The 24168-nt window shown below is 37.5% G+C and overlaps 1 protein-coding gene across 7 annotated transcripts in view; it reads right to left on the reverse strand.

Annotated features, from left to right (window-relative positions):
- The window catches only part of ATP6V1C2 (ATPase H+ transporting V1 subunit C2), a 58565-nt gene that overhangs the window by 29458 nt on the left and 4939 nt on the right, over positions 1 to 24168 (reverse strand). For 3 of the 7 annotated variants that reach the window (XM_072634224.1, XM_072634221.1, XM_072634227.1), the window contains exons 3-5: positions 23143 to 23210; positions 7901 to 7986; positions 7059 to 7088 (exon numbers count right to left, since the gene is read on the reverse strand). In XM_072634224.1, the coding sequence (XP_072490325.1) occupies positions 7059 to 7088; positions 7901 to 7986; positions 23143 to 23210 (184 nt within the window). Of the gene's footprint in view, positions 1 to 7058; positions 7089 to 7900; positions 7987 to 18339; positions 18470 to 23142; positions 23211 to 24168 lie in introns of those variants that run through there. The other 4 variants (XM_072634222.1, XM_072634226.1, XM_072634223.1 and 1 more) reach the window with 3 other exon arrangements.

The raw sequence follows: 24168 nt of genomic DNA on the forward strand, positions 1-24168 counted from the left end.
CGCATCCAACCATTCTGGAGAGCAATTTGGAACTATGCCCAAAGGGCTACAAAAATGTGCATACCCTTTGACCCAGCAATATCGCTACTAGGACTGTATCCCCAAGAGATCATAAAAATGGGAAAGGGTCCCACATGTACAAAAATATTTATAGCAGCACTCTATGTAGTTGCCAAAAACTGGAAGTCAAGGGGATGTCCATCAATTGGGGAATGGCTGAATAAATTATGGTATATGAATGTAATGGAGTACTATTGTGCCATAAGAAATGATGAACAAGAAGACTTCAGAGAGGCCTGGAAGGACTTATATGACCTGATGCTGAGTGAAAGGAGCAGAACCAGGAGAACTTTATGCACAGCAACAACCACAGTGTGTGAGAGTTTTTTCTGGTAGACTTAGATTTTTGTAAGAACACAAGAACTTCTTACAAAAAAAAAAAAATCCCAAAGGTGGTTCTCAAGGCAAAATGCCTGCCACACTCAGAGAGAGAAATATGGAAGTCACTCACATAATGTAACAGATCATGTTTGTGTATGTGTATGTGTTTGTGTATCATGTTCTGATTTGTTATACGATTTCTTTCATTTATCTTAGTCTGACTACATAGCATGACTATAGTGAAAATATACTCAATAGGAAAGTATATGTAGAATCTATACAGAATTGTATGCAGTCGTGGGGAGGGAAGGGGGGAGTGGGAGGTAGGTGTCACAATTCTATGGCAGTGATTGTTAACCATTAAAAAATAAAAAAATAAAAAAAATAAAAATAAATAAATTAATTAATTAATTTAAAAAAAAATAGAGGGAAAATAGGAGTGGAGTAGTTTTGTCTTCTCTTAATTGTCATGATTCTATCCATCTGAAAGAACAGTACTATCTCTTCAAATGTTTTTTTACCCAGTAAAATGAAAGAATAAAATCCATCTTCTAGTTATCTTCAGCATTGCTAACAGGCTTAGTTATAATAGCCTGTGCATTATCCTTACAGTACTGTTACGCTCTTACATTACCTAACCTTGGATTTCATCTTTTAAAGTCTTAAATTTTTTATGGTGAGCTTAACACTAAAAAAAAAAAAAAAATCTATGTTCATACACATGGAAAAGCAAAGAATACAGTATAAGAAACTGCATATATCTTTTCAGCATAGCATGCATAAATTCAACAGTTTTCAAATCGGTTCTGCTTGTCTATACTTCTTTCTAGTCTTTTGCCCATTCTCTGCTAAAGATGCTTCAATGATCTTTTTTCTTCTTTTTTCTTTCCTTCCCCCTCTCCCCCTCCTTTTCCTCCTTCATGCACTCTAGCCTATAGGGAAAAAATTAAATTAATGTCTTGTAACAAAAATACATAGTTAATATCTATATCGGTAGTTACCAGGGTCTTTAGACTTTATAATGGTCAATATAAAATGATTGCAAAGAATTTGTTCTCTGAACTTGAAAAAATTTCCTCAACAATCTTATTTATTTACATCATTAAGTTATACTCCTCAGGAAGAAAAAGTTTTCTAAGCAGATGTTCACTTCCACCTCATTAGAAATATCAAATCCCAATGGAGTTTTTGCCATCAGAACATAGCATTATCTATAGCTCCCAACAGAAAGACAAATCAAATATTTCTGAACTCTTGAGCACATGTATCTCAAGCTCCATGTCTTATTCAAAAGCAGTACTAGATGCTGAAAATGCTAAGACAAAAAGGAAATAATGTCAGCTCTTCAGGAGCTGGTTATTCCTATCAGAGGGAATATAACATGAACATATAGAACTATATAGAAAATATACGCCACATAAGATAACGGAGGAGGGGAAGTACAAAGGCACTAACAGCTAGGGGCCCTTTTCAGCTCTGAAGTTTTTGGTCCCATCTCTTTAACATTGTATAACTTTCTCCCCTTTCCATTGGTAAAGAGTTCTCATCAATTGCCCTCATTGATGTTTGCCTTGAATTCCTGCCTAGTTAAGGGGGAAGGACTGATGAAATATGAATGAAAGGGAAGCATGACTACCTTGTTTTGCATTTCTCTGTATTAGATCAAAAGCATTGTTGGCAGGGGCTTAATCAACTCTGTAGTCATACCACAGAAGCACTTAAGCTTATGTCACATCCAAGGAGCCAAAAACAAGACAAAGACTTAAGGGCCTCTTACTTACTTGACTCTAACAAGCTTTTATCCCCTAACTCCCATATATATCCTAAAGCTTGGGTTAGACACACGCTTTTCAAATATCATGGACCAGTTCTTCCTGCAATCTAATGTACACATTTTTGTCCAAGTGTGACTATAAAATCGAAATGAATACTAATGCTTAAGGGTCAAGCAAAAAAATAGTCAACAAATAATGAAATAGGGGTTTAGGTGCTTGTATTCCCAAGACAAATTTTGTGACTATATAATGTTCTACCCTCATTAAGGGTCTTTTCCCATCCTATCTCCCCTGCCCCAGGCCACCTAAAATACATACATCATATCAGGGATGCCCTTTCCCCTCTTTTCTTTCCCCTTTAATGGTGAGATGGAAAATCACAAGGCCTTACCATCTGCCCTGCTACACCTTCCTAAGCTGTTTCCTATTTCAGCATCTGCCCTGTATACAAAGCTGTTTAATGTCTTCTAGATAATCTGGGTCATTGTTGTCAATTTTAATTGTTACACTATTTTATGATGGTTAGGTACTATTACACTGCTCAAGATAATTTACCCTTATACTAAATGACCCCAGGTTTCTATGCTTTCTAAGTTGTGTCATCTACTTCTCACACTTTCTTTTGCTTCTTCTGTAATCAGGTTATCATCAGTTTCTGTCTCATGAGCACTTCCTCCCTCTCATCAAGTTTGTAGCTCCTCATCTCTTCTGGGGTCCTAAGCCAGACCGGGAGCAATATGGTCCAGTAGAAAGAGTACCATTTGTAGAGGCCATTGGCTCAAATTCTGCCTCTGAAAATTAAAAACTCTGGGGAGTAGAATTACTCAGAGGTAATCTCCATGGATCAGGGCTTAATTAAATAGTGAATGAAGTTGATGATGTATTTTGAAATGAATGAGTATCCATATTAGGTGGCATGGGGATGAGTGTCCTTAAAAGCTTTCATTTGACTCTGTTTACATTTCAGAACTACTATCATATTTAAGCGCTCCAGTTCTCAATTCTAAAACATTATAATTGTGACAAAAACTTAAGATAATAAAAATAATCATCAAAAGAGGTCAAGGGTTTTTCTGAAAAGCTTTTCTTTTCTGAAGACTTGAAAGAATATCATTTCTGAGCTGGTTTGATTCCAGTCTTGTCTTATTTAAAAAGATACTATGCTTTAGAACTAGAAGGGATTTAAGAGGTCAATTCATTCCCTCCTCTCCCCATCTCCATCTCCCCACGTACAGTAACACTCACACGCGTAGCCTCCCAATTTTACAAAGAAATTGAGATCCAGAAGGTAAAATAAGGTCTTCAAGCTAAAGCCGGATCACCACTTGTTAAATATAGGGAGATTGTTTTTCCATGTACTAGTTAGACAGGATGCCTCTGAGGTTCCTTACAACCAACTCTGAAATTTTACAATTCTCCTTACTTTCTTGGATTCACACAGTAGTAAACAGCAGAACTAGGATTTTAATCCAGCCCCTTCAAATCCAGGTAATAATAATAGGCAACATTTATAAAGTACTTAAAGGTCTGCAAAGCACTTTACATGATATCTCATTGATTCTCATTAACAACACTAAAAGGTATAGTGTGTGGCAAGCAAAATAGAATCTTTTGCAATTTTTGTTTTAGTATAATCAAGTGCCTCTCATAGAATCTTGCCTTTATCAATCAATTGTCCTTACAAGGAGTAAAGTACAGAAACCAGAGTTTCTTTAACTAGAAACAATATATATATATTTGTATTGTTATTATAATGTGATTAAAGATCTTTCCCCCCCATTAATGAGCCTGCCCATTAAGGGAAGTTTGACTAGAGATGATTTGTGGGAAGGCCCAAGCCTTTTGCTAATGAGGCACTAGTTCTCAAGGATTGTGATGCCCTCTGGCTCTAAAAAAGGTATAAATACTCCAAGTTGAGGTTTTACTTTGGGGCTTATTGACTGGAAGTGTTTGTTTGGTCAGAACTCTGGGAAGCCACCTTAAGGAGCCCTCAGGCTTTGAAAACCCAGATGTCATTCTTCCCTCTCTGGTAACTATGGTCAGACAGTTGGGTTCCAAATGTCTGTTGAATTCAGGCAGAGGAAGTCATGTCTGTTGATCTTTGATTTCTCTATATTTTCTTTGAAGTTCAGGGTGCTGACTCCCCTGAACTAGGTGAATGATATATGTGCTTGGTTAAAAGAATGATACATATGCTTTCAAAAGTTGCCTTTCCTTTTATGAATGCTGATCTAAGAACCTGTGATAGCAGGCCCCCCCTGTGTATGTTGGGGTGCTTACTGATACACATATAAGCGCTATAATTATTACCATTTTAAAGAGGAGGAAACAAGTTTGAGAGTAGTTAAAGTGACTTTCCAATGAATACACAGACAGTGTCTGAGATAGGATTTGAACTCAGGGCTTCCTGACTAGTTCTAATCCTCTACTACACCACCTCTAGGGCTCTTTCTACTAGGCTGTCTTCAGGGTAAATGAAATGAATCTTCAAGGTTCTTGGCTATCATGAGTTCACAAATTAATTTCTTTTAATACGCAAAAACATTTTTTAGTAAAAAATCAAATCAGGAAGCATGTATTAAGTATTTACTCTGTACTAGGCACTGCACTAAAGGTAAAAATACAGTAATGATCCCTATTTACAAACAGCATACAGTAGTGACAAATGAAGGGTTCTGAGACCTTTTCCCCTTAAAACAAGGTTTTTCCTAAGGCCAGAAAGATTGAGTCTGTAGTGGGCCAGTTACTTGCCTTGAGACCTCTAAGGTTGCTGGTGGATCTGGTCTACACAGGCAAGAAGAGCTAATCCAATACAAAAGATGACTAAAACCATCAGATTGGTTTACCAATCTAACAAAAAGGAATTGATAATTTCTTTTAGGGTTTGTTAACAGGGCAATTGTACATGAGAGATTTGGTTTGGAAAGCCTTTCTGATGGAAACCCTTTAAAAACTCTACATGGGCAACTAGGTGGTATCATGAATAGTGGTGGACCTGGAGCCAAAAAGACTTTGGATCCTGCTTCAGACTCTAGTTCTTTGACCCTGAAGTACTCAACCTCTGCCTCATTTTCCTCATTTGTAAAAATGGGGATAATAATAGCACTTACTTCCTCAGGTTGTAGTAAGGTTCAAATGAAATAATGTATGTAAAGCAGTTGGGAACCTTGAAGTATCATCTAAAGGCTAGCTGGAACCCTTTAAGAGCATTTGATTGTCTTGCCCAAAATGTATCTGCCCTAGGATTAGCACAGGACTAGGTAGACAGTGCTTAACAAATGTTTCAACTCAAATGTTACCTCCTTCAGGGAATCCCTGATTCCCCCCCACCACGACTCAGTTAAGAATCTCCCCTAATCTCATCCCCTATGCCCCTCTCAGACACAATTGTCACACATTATAGTCATCTATACTTTTATCTTATCCCTCACTAGACTGTAAGTTTAAGCCCTGCCAGGGCATGAACTGCTTTGTATCTAAACTTCATATCTCAGGCACTCACAGCCAGGTGCTCTGTGCCCAGAAAGGACCGCATAAATATCTATTGAACTGAACTGAAAATAGGATTAGATTCACACAGAAGAATACATCTTTAAAGCCATCCAGCCTACGTGGGTGATGACTGACCTGGTTGGAGAAAAACCAAAGTCTCCTCCCTCATCTAAACCAGATCCAGCATATTTGAACACAAAGGCCCCACGGTAGAAACCAGAAGGATATTTAAAAGTAAATGGCCTAAGGATATGTCACAGCACCCTTAACACAAACAAAAACAAAGTATGTTAATTTCTTAATGGACAATCTTTCCGCACGCATGTCTGGAATAGAGAGCATGTGAGCAATGCACTGTGACCCCATCAGAAAAAAACAGTAACAGAGAAAAACAACCATATTTCTGAACTCAGCAAGGTATACGTGAAGTCATACACTTCTCAGAAAGAGAAGCAGGGTGCTAGAGGGAACCATGGAGAACTAGACTTAGGGTCAGAAGATATGGGTATTTACAGTGTGGCCCCAGGTGAGTCACTTAACCTCTAGAAGCCTCAGTTCTTATATCTATAAAATAGGATTAATAACACTTGCACAGTGAACCCCTTCCTAGAGATGGCTAGGTGGTATAGTAGAGAGAACTCCAGTCAGAGAACCTGAGTTTAGATCCAACCTCAACACTCACTGGTTGGGTGACTTCAGGTAGTTCAATTAAGCTGTTTGCCTCAGTTTCCTCAAACTGTAAAATGAAGAAAATCATAATGCTCCCCCCTCAGAGTTGTGAAGATCAAATAAGATAATACTTACAAAGCACTTGGCATAGTGCCTGACACATAGTAGGTGCTATATAAATGCTAATTCTTAATATTATTATCATCATTATTATTATCAGACTGTCTATCAGTTTCCTGAACAGTCTGGTGATGAATTAGTGGACCACAATGTTTTTAAAGCCTATCCACCCAGTAGAAGTGCTCTGATCCAAGCCAATGAAGGAAGTAGTCACACAAAACAAACGCTTCAGTTATTTACAAGAATAAGTCCCACTGACCTTGCAAGGGGAGCAGAGAAGAATAAATGAGATAAAGCATATAAAGTCCTTGGTAAGCCTTAAAGCATTATGCAAAGGATAATTATACAAAGGTAAGCCTTCTTCTAAAGAATTTCCCCCTCCTCCATGACATATAGATCAGTTATTGGGCAAGGAACAAGTAACACAGGAAACAAGACGAAAGTCTAAAACTGCGACCATCTGAGTCATATGGATATCGTGACTGAGCTACGAGGTGGTTACTTGAGAAATCCATCATAACCCAATCACTGTACCCCTACAACCAGACCAACATTCCTCCCTCTGGGTAGCATGCACACATCAAATAGGACCATGACAACAGCAAACCATGCTCAACCTACTTTTGAGGTATTTCATTTTTTCCTTCAACCCTGAAATGTAGGAAGGTGGATTATGAGTTATATGAAAGCACTGGAATAGGGCTCAAATCTGGGGGGTTGGGGTACAAGGATTTCAAAGACTCATTCTGAAACACAAAGGCTTGTTTTCAATATATAAATATGTGTACACACATGCACATGCAAGCAATATTTTACTACTTTAGTACTTGGAGACTTGATGAGTGGAGATAAGTCTCCTCCACTGACACAGATCACAACCTATCTACAATTTGATAGACGGTCACCTCAGAGATGCTGTGGGTGAAAAAAAGTTAAGCCTTTGGCCAACTTGCTGACAAACTTCCACCTGTCTCTTAACATACTCTAGACAACAAATCCACAGTCAGTCTTTAGGCTTGTACTCAAAAGTCTTTGCAGTCTGGAATGTCTTGCCAAAGTTTATATACCATTTATATAACAGTCTTAGGAAGTCTATTGTTACCTCTCAGCCCTGATATGATGAGGCCATCAATAAGCTTTGAGAACTTTTTAAAAAGAAAAACATTTTTAACAAGCTTTTAAAAATCATTACTTTGAGAAACTATCAGATCAACATAGAAAAAGGCTTTTAATATATAAAATAATTCTGTCATGCAAAGACCAGGACTTTTTTAAGTTTTTCCAAATATCCATTTTAGGTTCTAACAGGTGTTGAGCAGCTAGATGTCATACCAGAGGTATGCAATGTCTCCAGTACTGAGTAGGTTAAGTTCTACTTAGAGGCTGGATCTGCCAAAGATATCTGCAAGCTCTCCCTCAGGCCCCATCCCCCAAAGCACACTGGGACCATACATGTTACCCACCTCCATTGGCCAACAGGTTCTCATGAACTCTTCCTTTCGCATCTTCCATAACTTCTACTACACTCTGAGCCATCTTCTTTATAAGGCTTTGAAGGAAGAAAGAGAAGAAAAATATTAGTAGCAGAAAAATATCATAGGAATGTATGCAGACATATCAGGTAATAAGAAACTTGTCATAAAGAAGGTAACAGCATGTTATAGCAAAAAGACACTGGATTAACTGATAAATGGCCAAAGGATATTAACAGACAGTTTTCAGAGGAAGAAATTAAAGATATCTGTAATTATATGAAAAAATATTCTAAATCACTACTGATTAGAGATGCAAATTAAAACAACTCTGAGGTACCACATCACACCTATCAGATTGGCTAACATGACAAAACAGGAAGATGATAAATGTTGGAGAAGATGTGGGAGAGTTGGTACACTAATTCATTGTTGGTGGAACTTTGAGCTGATCCAGCCATTCTGGAAAGCAATTTGGAACTATGCCCAAAAGGCTATAAAAATATGCATACCCTTTGACCCAGCAATATCACTTCTAGGGCTGTATCCCAAAGAGATCATAAAAATGGGAAAAGGTCTTACTTGTACAAAAATATTTATAGCAGCTCTCTTTGCGGTGGTCAAAAACTGGAAATCAAGGGGATGCCCATCAATTGGGGAATGGCTCAACAAGTTGTGGTATATAAATATAATGGAATACTATTGTGCTATGAGAAATGACAAACAGTGGGACTTCAGAAATACCTGGATAGACTTATATGAACTGATGCTGAGTGAAATGAGCAGAACCAGGAGATCATTATACACAGTAAGAGCTACAGTGTGTGAGGACTGTTTCTAATAGACTTAGCCCTTCACAGCAATAAAAGGACCTAAAATATTTCCAAAGGACTTGTGATACAAAATGCCATTCACATCCAGAGAAAGAACTATGGAACTGGAATGCAGAATGAAGCAGATTAGTTTCTCTTGTGTTAATGCTTTGTTTTGGTTTTTCTCATGGTTTCTCTCATTTGTTTCAATTCTTCTATGCAACATGACTAATGTGAAAATGTGTTTAATAAGAATGTATATGCAGAATCCATATAAGATTACATGCCATCTTGGAGAGGGAGGAGGGAGTGAGGGAGGGGGAGAAAATGTAAAGCTTATGGAAGTGATTGTTGAAAATTGAAAATAAATTAATTTTTAAAAAGGAAAAAAAAGACACTGGATTTCAGATTAGAAGAAACTAGAGTTATAATCCTACCTCCAACACATACTAGCTATGTGATCAGGAATAAGACACTTAACCTTTCTTGTCCTCAGGTTCCTCATTTATAAACTAGGGATAAAGCACAGAGCTGTGGCAAGGATCCTATAATATATGCAAAGTGCTTTTCAGGACTTAAATCATTTTGTAAAAGACCTTATGATAAAGATGGTGGTGATGATGACATCAATGATGATGATGATGGGAGACAACTACTTCCCAAGCTTATGTCACTAACTGCTTATTAGACATTTCAAATTGGATATATCCTGTAGACATTTCAAACTCAACATTTCTAAAACATAATTATGCTGGGAATTGAGGAGAGATAAGAAAGATCACAAAAAGCTTTGAGAGAGACACCATAACAACCATATGGAAACCTACATTTCGGTTGACTCTTGCTAGCTATGTGACCTTAAGCAAGTCTGAACTTCAGTTTCTTCCCATGTAAGATGAGGACTATAATTCATACGCTATACGCTATCTACCTCACACGGTTGTTGTGGAAATTAATGATAAACTTTAAAGTGCTCTAGAAATGGGACTTATCATGGCCATTTTTCAAAAATAATGACAAAAAGAGGAGGCTCAAAGAAAAACGACACCGTTCCTTTCTTCAAAAACTTATAGGTCTAGCAAAGGAGACTACAGATAAATTAAAATTTTAGGACAATTTCACAATTTCACAGACACACTGGGGCACAGTGGATAATCAGATGTTCACTGCTCATACCCTTGTCTAGTGCTTTGCAAACCTTAATAAAACACTACAGAAATGAATGATTACATTTGGAAATGAAAGAGTGAATACAGGCTAAAGCCAAATACATTAGGTTTCTCTAAAGTACTCAAAGTAGCATGACAAGCAGTGTGCCATAGCAGTAGTTCTGGAGTCAGAAGACCTGACTTCTCATCCTGACTCTGATGCTTATATTGTTTGATCTAGGAAATTCCCTAGTCCTCTCAGGGCCACAGACCTCTCATTTGTAAAATGAAAGATTTGGATTAGATTAGAGCTTCTCTCTCTCAAAGGTCCCTTCCAATTGTAAATCCTGTGAATGGAATTTCATTAGGTTAATTAGGCAGTCAACAAATACTTAACATTATAGAGAATAGAGACCTCAACACTGAGAAGTTAGGAAAAGGGGAGGATTGTGGGGAAAGATAATGAGTTCTTTTTAAACTTGTTGAGTTTAAGATGTCTATTGGATATCCAGTTTGGGATGTCCAAAAACCACTTGGAGATATAAAGACTGGACCAGATCAGGAAAGAGATTAGGACTGGATCAGCATAGAGATAAATAGGTTGAAGCAGAGAAGTATAGAGTAGGCATTCACCTCTAAAGTTTGCTATAAGGCCTTCTTTTGTCCCTCCAAAACATTTCCCTGTCAGCTTCTGATGCCAACAATTCTTGCCAAGGAGATCATTCTTTGGAGTTAAAGAATACCAGAAAGGTCTCAGCTAAAAACACAAAGGTGTGACTGGGATTAGTCCGCATTATCATATTAGGAACATTAAGGGCCTCTAGAGAATAGACAAGCAGAGGTTTTAAAAAATAACAGATGAGACTGGATAGAGAAAAGGGTTCAGTGTTTTAGTTCCTATCCAAATAGAGGATTACCCAGCTAAAGCACCACAAGGCAAGGCAGAATACAAGGAAGGTGTCCTAGAGGACACTTAAAACACCCCTCAGGAAGGGGCCCCCAAAAGTGATCATTTGAGACTACCCCCTTCCCAATTCATGTTCAAGACCAGAAAGCCCAAGAAATAACAAAGGTTATTGCTCCCAGAAGGGAGTATTTGTCTTCTGGAATAAACAAAAAGTCACAAATCTAATCCCACGATTGGAAAGAAAGTTATGAGTGATGAAAAATGAAGAAAAGCAGAACTGTAGACACAATGATCATAATATAAACAGCCCTACACACAACAGAATTCAGACTAATTGTCATGCCCAATCTTGGTACTAAAGAACAGATGATTAAGCATACTTCTGTCACCTTAGCATGGAGGTGAGACTGACTACAGGTGTATACTGTAAGATGCCATGTCAAAAGGCCATTGTGCTTGTTGGTTTTGTATAATTGCTTTTCTTGGTTAGAAGGAATGGTTGGAGGAGGACTATGATGTAAGATAATCAGATATGACTATCATGTAAACAAAAGCAATCAATAAAAATTTTAAAAGTAAACATATACTTTTTCAAAAACAAAGTACAGATCATTTGAATTTATAGCTTTATGCATAGTCGTGTTTTATTTAGACTATATCAATGGAGGGCAAGGAATGCCCTCCCTTTTGTACTTGTAGCATTACTCTAGCTCCTTTTTTGACACCGGGCACACAGCAAGCCTCAATAAATCCTTGTGGATTAGCTGACTTGCTTCCAGAATTTCTTTTGCCAGTGGTGGTTCTGTTTACAGCCAGGCTCTTACAGCAGGTAGATGGAGCAAGGCTCAAGTAAACTAGATGACAACACAGGGGCTTCCTTAGAGTATTCCCAGGTGAGCTAAGCAAGACATAAGGGAGGATGCCCTGGGTGTTTTAAAAGCTAAAGGTTTGATGTTCCTTTCTCTTCATTATAGGAAAGTCTGAAGTGAGATAGTTTGGCCCAGAGGTATAAAAAGCACCAAACAGGGGAGTCTGTTGAGATCCAGGCCTAACAGATGACTCAAAGAACCCCTGGGCAAGTCACCCAGCTTCTTTGTTTTACTATTTCCTCCTAGGTCAATTGGGATAATGGAACCAACCTACCCTGGAGCAAAGCAGCAGGAATAGAAAGGTGCGGCTACAAAAGAAGGAGGCTGAACTATAATGGAAAACCCTAGAATGAAAATATCCGGGTTCAAAATATTTTTTAATTATCCTTCTTACTATTATTAACTTTATTAGTATCAACAAACATGAACATTTCCCTGTACAAATAACAGAAAGAGGCCTGATTATTATGAAATCATGAATCTCCATTATGTACAACTTAAAAAAAAAGCTTATTTCTAATTTCTCATTTCAAATTCAAGTTCTGCCACTTACTAGCCATGTGGCTATGGGCATGTACCTTCTCTGGGCCTTAGTTTCTTCCTCTGTAAAATAAAGAGGCTGAAAAATATTGTCCCTTCCAAAATTATGTATTTTTATTCACGAGCAGTTAAATCATCTATTCCAACCCCCCATTTTTGCAGAGGGATAAACTGAGGTCCAGAGTAAATTACTCAGTTACAAAGGTCAGAAGCAGTTGACTGAGGCCTTAAACTCAATTTCCCTATGAATCTAAGGTTCTTTCTGTGACATCATATGGTGTGATCCAACTCAGTCACCCATTTTATTTGCCCAACTGAATTCTAAATAACTTTTGGTTGTTTCTAAAACATATGCAATGAGCACCTAGGGTGGTGCAGTGAATAGAGAGACAAGCCTGAAGTCAAGAGGATCCAAGTTCAAATTCAGCCTCAGACACTTACTAATTGTGACTAGGCAAGTCATTTCACTGTTTGCCTCAGTTTCCTCATCTGTAAAATGAGCTGCAGAAGGAAAGGACAAACCATTCCAATATCTTTGCCAAGAAAACCCCAAATGGGATCACAAAGAGTTGCACCTGAAGATGACTCAACAAGAACAAAAAATGCCAGCTTACTGCCAAATGGAGGAACTCATATTTAGTGCAGAGAAAGGTGGATGGTGATAGAAATTCATATTTCTAAAGTTCTTGGACTACAAAATACTTTCCTCACAACAACTTTGTGAAACAGGTAGTCCAAGTATTTTCCCCGTCTTACAGATGAAGAAACAGAGATTTCCTGGAAGTTAAAAAACTTGCCTAAGGTCACATAGCTGGTTAAGCATCAAAGCCTTGATTCTCCTGACTCCTGATCCAGTGTTCTTTCCCTGACATCATGCTACCAACAATGGTACTTAAAAATAGTTACAGCCCTGGATGTTTGGCTAACTTGCCTAGTAAGCAAGATCATAAAGCCCAATTGGGCATTGATTGGCAAGACTCCTGCATTAAACAGAAGACCATAGAGTAGGTAGAAGGAAGAACATAACATGGGAAACGATTGGAAAAACAGGAAGGGGCCAGGTTAAATGTCAAATACAAGAATTTGTATTTGATCCTAGAGGTAGTAGAGAAGCACAGTAGTAGCAGAGTGCTAGGGGAACTATCTGGTCAGATCTAGACTTTAGAATAATCAATCACTCTGACAGCTGTATGAAGGATCACACAATCAGAAGTGATAAGAGCCAGAACTAGGGAGGTGACTGTGTGAGTAGAAAGAAGGTGACCTTTGCAAGAGATGTTGTATAGGTAAAAATGAGATTTGGCAAATGATAGGATATATGGGGCAAGGTGGATTAAAGAGTCAAGCATGATACTGAAGTTACAAATCTAAGTAGGAGAATGGTTATAGCCTGGGCAGCAGTAGTAAAGGTAACTAGGTGGTGCAGCAGATAGAGCACTGGACTTAGAATCAGGAAGACTCATCTCCATGAGTTCAAATTTAGCTTCAGACACTTATTATCTGTGTGACCCTGGCAAGGCACTAAATCCTGTTTGCCTCAGTTTCTCCTGTAAAATGAGCTGGAGAAGCTGGAGAAGGAAATGGCAAACCACTCCAGTATCTCTCCCAAGAAAACCCCAAATGGGGTCATAAAGAATCACACACAACTGAAACAACTCAACCACAAAGCAGTTAAGTTCAGTATATGGGTGAGTTTAGGGGAAAAGATAATGAGTTAAAATTTGAAAAATCATCTTGAAGTCCTAGAACAAGAGGGCAAGGTAGAAATAGAAAAAATCCATCCATCATCACCTAAAAAGAGATCCCAAGATGAAAACTCATAGGAATATCATAGCCAATTTTAAAAGCTCCCATGTTAAAGAGAAAAACCTACAAGCAACCAGGAAAACAATTTGAATAGTATGGAACTATAATCAGAATAGCACAAGATCTAGCAGCTTCTACATTAAAAGACTGAAAGGCCTAGAATACCATATTTCAAAGAGCAAAGAATCTAAGTTTGAAACCAAGAATAACTTAACCAACAAAGCTGAAGGAAAAATGAAAAAAATGAACATTTAGTCAATTGAAAGACTTTCAGGTATTTGTGAGAAAAAGACCAGAATTCAACAGAAAATCTGACATCTAAGATCTAGGAGAAATATAAGGTAAACATTAAAGACCAACTATGATATAGGGGATTCAAGAAGGTCAAACTGTTTACTTCTTATATGGGAAAATGTCATCCGTACTTACTTGAATAGTTTGAAAGAGCATACAGTGGGTTTGTGTTGAGTCTAATGGAATGATTCTAAAAAATAAAACTGGGTAGGAAGAAATAGAATGAAGCAATTACCTCATTCAAACAAGGGGTGAATGGAAAAACTGTTACAGAGGAAGCAGGTGGAATTGGAGTGTTGGGTGCTAGTTGACCTGGGTTTAAGAGGGAATAACATACATCTAGAAAGGTTTGAAAGTCTTCTAAATTTATAAAGAAATAGGAGGGGAAGAGACAGGATAAAGGAGGGACTTTTGGAAAGGTGTATAAATTAAGAAGTAAGAGGATGGGAGGAGAGCATAAGGGAGGGATTCTTAGAAGGATGGTAGATTAAACAATAGGAGGGTAAGAGGAAAGGATAAGGAAGAGATTATTAAAAATTATAGATTAATAGTTAGGAGTAAATCAGATGGTGTGAGGAGAGATAGGATAAAAAGAGAGGGTGAAAATGATAATAGAGAGGAAAAATAGGATGGAGGAAAATAAAGTAATAATTATAACTTTGAATGTGAATGGGACAAACTCACTCATAAAATGGAAATGGATAGCAGAATGGATTAAAAGTCAGAATCTTAGAAGATGTTGTTTATAAAAAACACTTTTAAAAATGAAAGCTATAAAGAGTTAAAATAAATTGCTGGATTAGAATTCTACTTAAGTAGAGGTAAAAAAAAAAGCAGAGGTAGCAATCACAATCTCAAACAAAATTAAAGCTAAAATTTAATTAAGAGATAAATAGGGAGACTACATTTTCTATATATCATAGAAAATGAAGGAATACCAATACTATATACACCAAATGCTATAGCATCTAAATTTTTAAAGGAAAAGTTAAATGAATTACAGATGGAAATAGATAATAACACTACAATAGTAAAGGACTTTAACCTTCCTTTCTTAGAACTAGATAAATCTAATAAAAAAATAAATAAGAAGATGTGAATATAATCTTAGATAAGCTGGGCAGGATATATATCTGGAGAGAACTGAATGAGAATACACACATTTTTCTCAGTGGCACATGATATATTTACAAAAATTGACCATATATTACAGCATAAAAACTTCAAAACTGGAAGAAAAAATTTATACTTTCTCAGATAAAGGTCTCATTATCTCAAAACTATAAAGAACTCTGTCAAATTTGTAAGAATGAGTCATTCCCCAATTGATGGTCAAAGGATATGTATGAAAGGACAGCTTTTTGGTGAAGAAAACAAAACTATATATAGTCATATAAAATATTCTAAATCCCTATGGATTAGAGAAATGCAAGTTAAAACAACTTTGAGATATCTTGCACCCATCTGATTAGCTAAAATGATAGAAGGGAAAAGTGACAAATGTTAGAGGCGATGTGGAAAAATTGGAACTGTGAACTGATCCAACCATTTTGGAAAGCAATCTAAAATCATTCCCAAGTTATAAAACTGTGCATACCCTTTGATCCAGCCATACTACTATTAGGTTTGTTTCCCAAGGTGATTAGGGAAAAAGGAAAAAACCTTATATGTTCTAAAATATTTATACCACCTCTCTTTGTGGTGGCAAAGAACTGAAAATTAAGGGGATGCCCATCAAGTGTGGAATGGCTAAACAAGCTGTGGTATAAAAATGATGAGTCAGTTGATTTTAGAAAAACATGGAAAGATTTACATGAAATAATATACGGCAAAATGAGCAGAATCAAGAGAACATCGTACACAGTAACAGCAATATTGTTCCATAAATAATTAAATAATCTACAAGGATCTATAAAGAAGATGCTATCCACATCCAGAGAAAAAAATTAATAGAATTATGTATAATAAGTATGGCTTTGTGTGCATATGCATACGCCAACGCACACACACAGGCACAATGGTAGCCTTCCCTAGGGCAGCATGGGGAGTGAGAGAAAAAAATACACAGCAGAAAACAAAAAAAAAACTTAAAAGGAAGTACATAAAAGCAAGGTAACTTTGAAAATGACATAAAATATTTATTACATAGTTTTCCCCAAAAAAGTAAATAATGTGAAATAGAAACTCGTGGTTTTAAATTGAATCTTCCTTTTTATGTTGTGCTGTATACAAGGAAATGTTGAGGGTTTTGCCTTTTTGTATTTAATTTAAAAATGAATTTAAAAGAAAAAAGGGGGGAAATGTTTGTTGACTGACTTACTATGTACAAAGCACTGGAAATACAAGGATGAAATAAGATATATTATAAACTGGGGTGGGGAATCTTAGGGATTAAGGCTACACGTGGCCCGCTGGGTACTAGTGCAGTCCTTTGACTGAATGCAACCTTGGTCAATGGGTCTCTCTCAAGAACCTAGAAGGCTACCTGTGGCCTCAAGGCCTTACCCCTGATATCGACCCTGCCCTCAAGGAAGTCATCTTCATAATATAAACCACATAACGATCATTTTACAAAAATATATAATAAATCCTAGTAGTACCCTTTGAATAAAATAATTTGGCAATTTTTATATAAAAATAAAACATTAATGCTATTCAACAATCTTTTTTTGGTCAATTTATTTTTAGTTTTCAACATCCACTTCCACATGATTTTGAGTTCCAAATTTTCTCCCCATCTCTTCCCTCCCCCCACCTCAAAAGAGCATGCATTCAGATTACCCTTCCCCCAATCTGCCCTTCCCTACTGTCTCCACCACACCCTTCTCTTATCCCTTTCCCTTCTCTTTTCCAGTAGGTCTATATAGATTTCTATGCCCCATTGTCTGTATATCTTAACAACCATTTTTAATATCTGCTTAGTAGTAGTGATTCAAAGAAAAAAGAACAGTCCCTACCTTTAGGGAGTTTATATTCTATTATAATTACATCTAGACCTTAGTAGAAGTCACAGACTGTTAAATCATTTTTTTGTTGTTTCCTTTGACTTATTTCCTTGATTTTTAGTAGTCAAGAATCTGGCAAATCTAGTCCTCAGTTTCTTCATTCCTCATTAAAATGAGGTGATCAAACAAAATGATCTCCAAAATACTTTCAAGTTTTAAAATCTTCATCCTAAGTCAAACAATTTTTGCTATTGTTAAGTTTAACCCAGACTATTTAGAGCTTCTTTAAACACAAGAAACATACAATGAAAAACATATGAATGTCTACCCTCTGAAATTCTCTTTTGCCATTATTCTTCCTTTTATATTACAACCCTTTGAGGATCGGGACTGTGTGGCTTTTTATCTTTCTATCAAAATGCATCATTTAATAAACATTTGTTGTATTAAACAGAATTCTCAAATTCTCCCACAATACACCTGTTCCATTACATACATTACTACAATACTGTTCCCTGGGGATTCTGCTCTATAGTCATCTTTTCTACTTTCTTGAATGATTACTCATTCCCTTTCTCCCATCTTCACAAATTATCTCTTCCCTCTCCAACCCATCCTTTACACAGTTGCCAAAGTAAAAACTTCTAAAGTACTACCTCCTACATGAGACCTTTACTGATCTCTCTCATTCCCCTTGCCCATGTTCTAATGTCCCCCCAGCTCCAAAATTGCCTTAAATTTACTTTTTGTATCTTCTTATACTTGAACCTTATCTGCCTAATAACAACATAGCATAGTGGATAGAGAACTGACCTCAATAGTAGGTAGTTCATGTCCACCTGGGACACCTGGATAACCCTGGGCAAATCATGTGGCCTCCCAGAGCTGTAGGCAACTGACTAGGACTACAAGTTTCAGAGAAGGTACAGACTTGCATTGACAGAGGAAGTTTCCCCTTGTAGGAGGCTCTCTACACCAATGAAGTCACAGATCCAATATACATCCTCCATAGTGTACACCCAGAGATATATACCAGAGGCAGGCAGCTAGGTGGTACAGTGGATAGAGCATCAGTGCAGGAGTCAGGAGGACCTGAGTTCAAATCTTACCTCAGACACTTGACACTCACTAGCTGTGTGACCTTGGGCAAGTCACTTAACCCCAATTGCCTCATCCTGGATCATCTCCAGTCATCCTGATGAATATCTGGTCACTGGATTCAGATGGCTTTGGAGGAGAAGTGAGGCTGGTGACCTGCACAGCCCTCCCTCACTCAAAACAAAGTCAAGTGCAAGTCATGTCATCCTTTCTCTGATGGCATGGTCTTCTTCAGCAAGGAAGGACGAACATACCACCAGAGGCAGCTAGATGGCTCAGCAGATAAGAGCACTGGACCTGTAGTCAAGAAGACCTGAGTTCAAATCTGATCTCAGACACTTACTAGCTGTGTAACCCTGGGCAAGTCACAAACTTCTGTTTGCCACTGGAGAAGGAAATGGCAAACCATCACTCCGTGGATAGTATTGGTGTGCTATGCTCTATAGCACGGAAATGGGAAACGGAATGTTGTATGTAAAGGTCAGTTTGGTTAGATAATAAAGAGTGTGAAGGGGACTAATGTATAAGAGGCCTGGGAAGTAGGTTGGAGCTAGGTTGTAAAGGGTTTTAAAAGCCAAAGTACCCCATGCACTGTATCTGCAATCTCACACTCAGACTCAGCTCAGCCTTACCTCCAGCAGCCTGGAACCCAAATAAGGAATAGAAGGGAAATAATTTTAGATGAGGAACCCAAAAGACCTTAGAGTCCAAGATTTGCTCATTTTAAGCTGTGTAACCTTGGGAAATCACTTCCTCTTCGAGGGCCTCAGTTTCCTCAATTATACAATAAAGGGACTAGACTAGATGAATCTCTAAATTCCTACCTTTTAAGATTTTTTTTCAGCCATGAATAATCCATTCAAGAATAATTGTGCTTTTGATTGCATGTACATGCTGTGCTGTGTGGGTCACTTCTACTTAGCTAAATTTTGAGCTTTTGGTTTACCCACCTATAAAATGGGGAGATTAAATTCTAAAGTCTTCAAATCCTGTCTTCTTGTATTAGGTTAAAAATGAGTATCTGTGAATGTGGGCTTAACTAGACCCTATGTAAATGTTTGTGTGGTCCATTCTTTGTTCTCCTTCATTAATACAAATTGCATTCTAAGAAAGCTCTCTGGACATGTAATGTTTCCACCAGCAATTGTTAACCTGATTAAGATCACTTAAAGGGCTCAAATACACAGAAAAGGAAGGAATGTGCTGCTTTCTAAGACAAAAGTATTGATTCTTAGACCTCAAAGCACTGAAATAAAAATAATTAGCAGATTCCCCCAAAAGAACTGCTAGGGAATAAATCAAAAATAGATGAAAGAGCCAAAAGTTGCCTTACAGTAACATGGAAAAACACTCAGTCTAGCCGAGTAAATAAATAATAAAAGGATATGGAAACAATACACCCTGAAAACTCTTGTACCTTTCTCTACTCTCCTGACCCGAGGCAGTGCTGACAGGTTTGTGCTGCCTAGGTTACAAGCACAGCTAGTATTTATTTATCTAACAACACTTAAACATTTTTCAGAGAATCCAGTAGTCCTTTTCAAAGAACTAAAGCTGGGTATGGGCAGTTTCTTCAAGTACTCTACTCTTTATAAGCTGTCCTCGACATTATTTATTCCCACTGTGTGGGCAGGTGTGGTCGCTGGCAGGCTAACCAACCTTTGGCTATACTACTGTCAAGCTTGAACTGACCCTTTGGAGTGGTCAAAAGATCATGCCTCTCTAATAGAAGCAATGATGTCCAAGGAATAGAGTTCCAGATTTACAGACAGGAGACATGGGTTTGAATCCTACTACAGCTTACTAGCTAACTAACTTTAGAAAGCTGTTCACAAATGTGGCCCAGCTTTCTCACCTGTAACAGTGAGGGGTGGAGGAGAAGGCAGGAGTACAAGTTAGCCTAAGTTATCTTTAGGGCTCTTCCCAACTCAAATCTTAATCTGATCAGAGGTCTAGACACAGTATCTTTTCATTGTTTCTGTTTTGGCCAGAAACCTTAAGGGTCTTCTCCTACCAGATTGATTCTGGTTTGTTTGGTTTTTTGACCAGGAAAAAAGAGGCCACTCTGCCTCATTTTTACCTAGCCTTAATTACTGAATTGGCATTTCTTCAGACAAACTGAGACCTGAGAAAGACCTTAGCTTAAAAAGGCCAAGGCCTCCCACTGCATCGAGGCCATCTCTAGTCATCCTGATCTATATCTTGCCACTGTACCTAGATGGCTCTGATGGAGAGAGTGAGGCCAGTGACTTTGCACAGCCCTGCCTGACTTAAATCCAATTCATTTGCAAGTCATGACATCTCCTTCCGGATGTCATGGTCCTCTTTGAGAATGAAGGACAAACAACTAGTACTGAAAAATTAAGACATGACAGGTGGTTTATTTTCTTTTGGATCTCACTGCTTTCACAAATCAGGAATTATTTGTATTGACTGCTAAAAAGAGTCAATTCTAGCCGCTACCTTGTGTAGCCAGATGATTAACATGCCAACTTGCACTTGTTTACTTTATGAATTTTTTTGACCCTGAATGCAGAGTATGGTGGAAACAGCAATCACAAACTCTAATACTCAAAGGGACCTTAGAGATAATAATTAATGACATGTGAATAGTATTAAGTATATTATCTCATGTGATCCTCACAACAAATCTGAGAGATAAGTTCTAAAGTAGGCATTATACTCATTTTACAACCAGGGAAACTGAGACTGAGAAAAGTAAGAGTGATTGCCAATGGCTAGTCAGAATAGAAGTGATAATTTGAACTCTTCTTGATTCCATGTCCCACATTTTATTCTCTATGCCATGTTGTCTTCTCTTTTCGATTTCTGAGATCACAATTATTTAGAGAGGGTGGGGGGAGGGCAAGAACCAAACTCCAAATGTCCCAAGACTCCAACTGTTCCTTGCACTACATCATAGACTAAGGCTGCTGGCTTTTTGGTGAACTAGCCTCTTATACCTGGGCTCTATCTAGTCCTGACTCTGCTGTCAGTAATTCACTGTGTGACCCTTGTGTCTGCCTCACAGGGTCCCAATTTCCTTACTTTAAAATGAAGGAGAATAACTAGCCAGCTCTCTATAGTTCCTTCATGCTCTTAATAATCTGCAGTTCTAATTATACTTATCCACACACTCATGCTCACATACCTCTATCTAGATAAGTTTTATTAACATTTGCACATTTCCTTCATAACATCACAAGCAACCTAGATGACAAACTCACATACAAAAGAAATATTAAAGTAGGACGGAGACAAAACAATACTTCATTGGTACATTGAATACTACTCAGAATTCTAGCCAATTGCTACAGTAGTGCCTAAATTATTAGAACATCTTAAGGTAACATTAATACCTATCAACCATTACACAGTGTAATATAGTTTAAAAAAAAAAAAGAGCACAGAGATGACAAACTCAGTTTGAATCTCAGTTCTGTTACTTTAAATGAATAAATGGATGGATGAATGGAATACTGAATGAATAACATTTGTCAAGCATTTACTACACATGATCTTCTCATCTATAAAATGAGTTGGCTATATTAGATCATTTCTGTGGTCCCATCCACCCACAAATAAATAGGTCTTCCAGAGCAGGGACTGTTTCATTTTTGTCTCTGTATCCTCAGCAGTGTGATGTAGTGGATCACGAACCAGCCCAAGCCAGGAAGACTTGGATCTCATATATACTAGTTGTATGACGAGGCTAGTGACTCAGCCTCTCAGTGTTCTAGATGACTGAGTTACAGAGAAGGTGTCAACCTGAATTGATAGGTGGAGCTTTCTCACCAGAATCTCTCCATATTAATGACATCATAGCACTATCCCCAGCACCTAGCACAGTGACTCAAACATAAAATATACTTAATGTTTGCTTAATTGAGTTTAATTCTGGCTTTAAATCCTGTGAACTGTTCTAGGGAATCATGCTGCCCCTCCCACAATTATGGAAAATGTTGATCATTTCTCCTTAGAATTTCCCAAAGCATGTACCCTGATCTTATCACCTCACCTTCATAATATCTCACTAAACAGAGGAGAAACTAAGTTGTATCACCAAAATTTACAGATAAGTAAAATGAAAACATTTATTCATTCAATCATTCATTCAATAAACAATTAACAAGCATATTCTCTCTGCAAAGAAATATTTTCCAGATTTCATAAATTATAAAAGCCCTCAATTTATATTATATAATTATATATAGTATCCTACATCCAGCAAACAGGTAAATATTACTACCATTGTTACAAATAACAACACCATAGGCAGTAGGTAGGGAGGATTTTCCAATGCCAATCGTATAACAGCAACCATAAATACTAATTGTTTTTCAACTGTGTTCCCTGGAACCCCAAGATATTCACATTTCCAAGCTTGCATCCGCAGTCCTCGCTCTCAAGACTGTTGCTCACAAAGCATTTTAAGAATCGGAATTCTATGTCCTAAGAGAAATGCAGATTTCGCAACCTCAAAAAATAGAAAAACTATAGCTCTAAACAATGCTTGGGGCAATTTCTAGAAGGAAAGAAAACTTCTTGATTCCCAGAGCTTAATACTAAGAGTCCTACTTTTATTTCAGGATAATTGCCTTGAATATTATGGTCTTCTTTAGCAGCATACTTTTCTGTGTGGCTACCAGGATGATCAGCAACCCTTAGAAAAAGGTTAAACCTCTTCCATCCACTATACTGGTACACTACCACCAGGTTGAGACAGGTATGGGTTCAGTTAATGCAAGAACACCGTGTCCTCTAAAAACAATGTCAGATTCTCATTTGTATGTAGTAAATAAGGACTATTTTACCTTTCAGCGAAGGTATCAAGTTTCCCCAACTCATCTGAGAGACCAACAAGAGAATCCAAGGTTCCCACCTGTAAAGAAAGAGTATAAATTAATGTACAAAAGCTTTATGGGAAAGATACTTTGCGAATTTTTTTTTAATACAACAGCTTCTAGTGGGAAATTCTATGCTTGCTTACTTGAAAGAGCCATTCCTTGTTAGATAAATTAATCCAAAGTCTAGAAACTTGGTTAGAATTCTTTAATAATGGAAACTTTGGACCTTAGATTCTCCTCACTGTCATTATGTTTCCCACAGGAAAGACTTCATGTTATCTTGTGGTAGGTCCTACTTTTCAAAATAGCAATTTTGCAATTTGTTTGATTTCAGCAAGAGATATCTGTGGAAGCAAACTTGAAAACTTCATAGAATGTCCAACTCCTTGCAGGGACTATTTCTATTTTTGTGTTTGTGTAGTCAAAAATTAGCATAGTGCCTTATACACCATAGGCATTTATTGTTTATGAAATTAAATGAATCAAATTGGGAAGATAAATTTAAAAAATTTTAAATTATAAAGTATTTCTATTTCAAGTGATTTCAGTCCATACCTTCTAGAGTTTTTGCTACAGATAAAGGATCTGGTTTGGGTAGGGCTCCTTTAGGGTCATCCCAGGTGCAGCCATATTCTTAGATTTTCTGAAAGTTTACAAACATTCCTTCAGGCTTACCAAAGGGATTAGAGAAGGAATAGAAGTATGCACAACAATTATCCAATTATCTCTGATGAAATTAAAGATGTGGCTTCCCTTCCCCAAGGGTCCTTCTCCTCACTCCTCATGACACTAATATTTTCAACTTCTATTAAAAAAAGACAGCCAGTAAATTGGAAAGAGCCCGAATTCTAGGGTTTGAACTCAAGGCTTCTTCTACTGGTGTGACCTCAGGCACATCTCTGGTTCCTGGGAGTCCATATCTACAAAATGGGAAGAACATTGGACTAGGACCTTCAAGGTCTTAAATCTATGCTCTTCATCTGTAAAATGGGA

Source organism: Notamacropus eugenii, chromosome 1 (assembly GCF_028372415.1).
Source record: "Notamacropus eugenii isolate mMacEug1 chromosome 1, mMacEug1.pri_v2, whole genome shotgun sequence".
Taxonomy (NCBI): Eukaryota; Metazoa; Chordata; class Mammalia; order Diprotodontia; family Macropodidae; genus Notamacropus; species Notamacropus eugenii.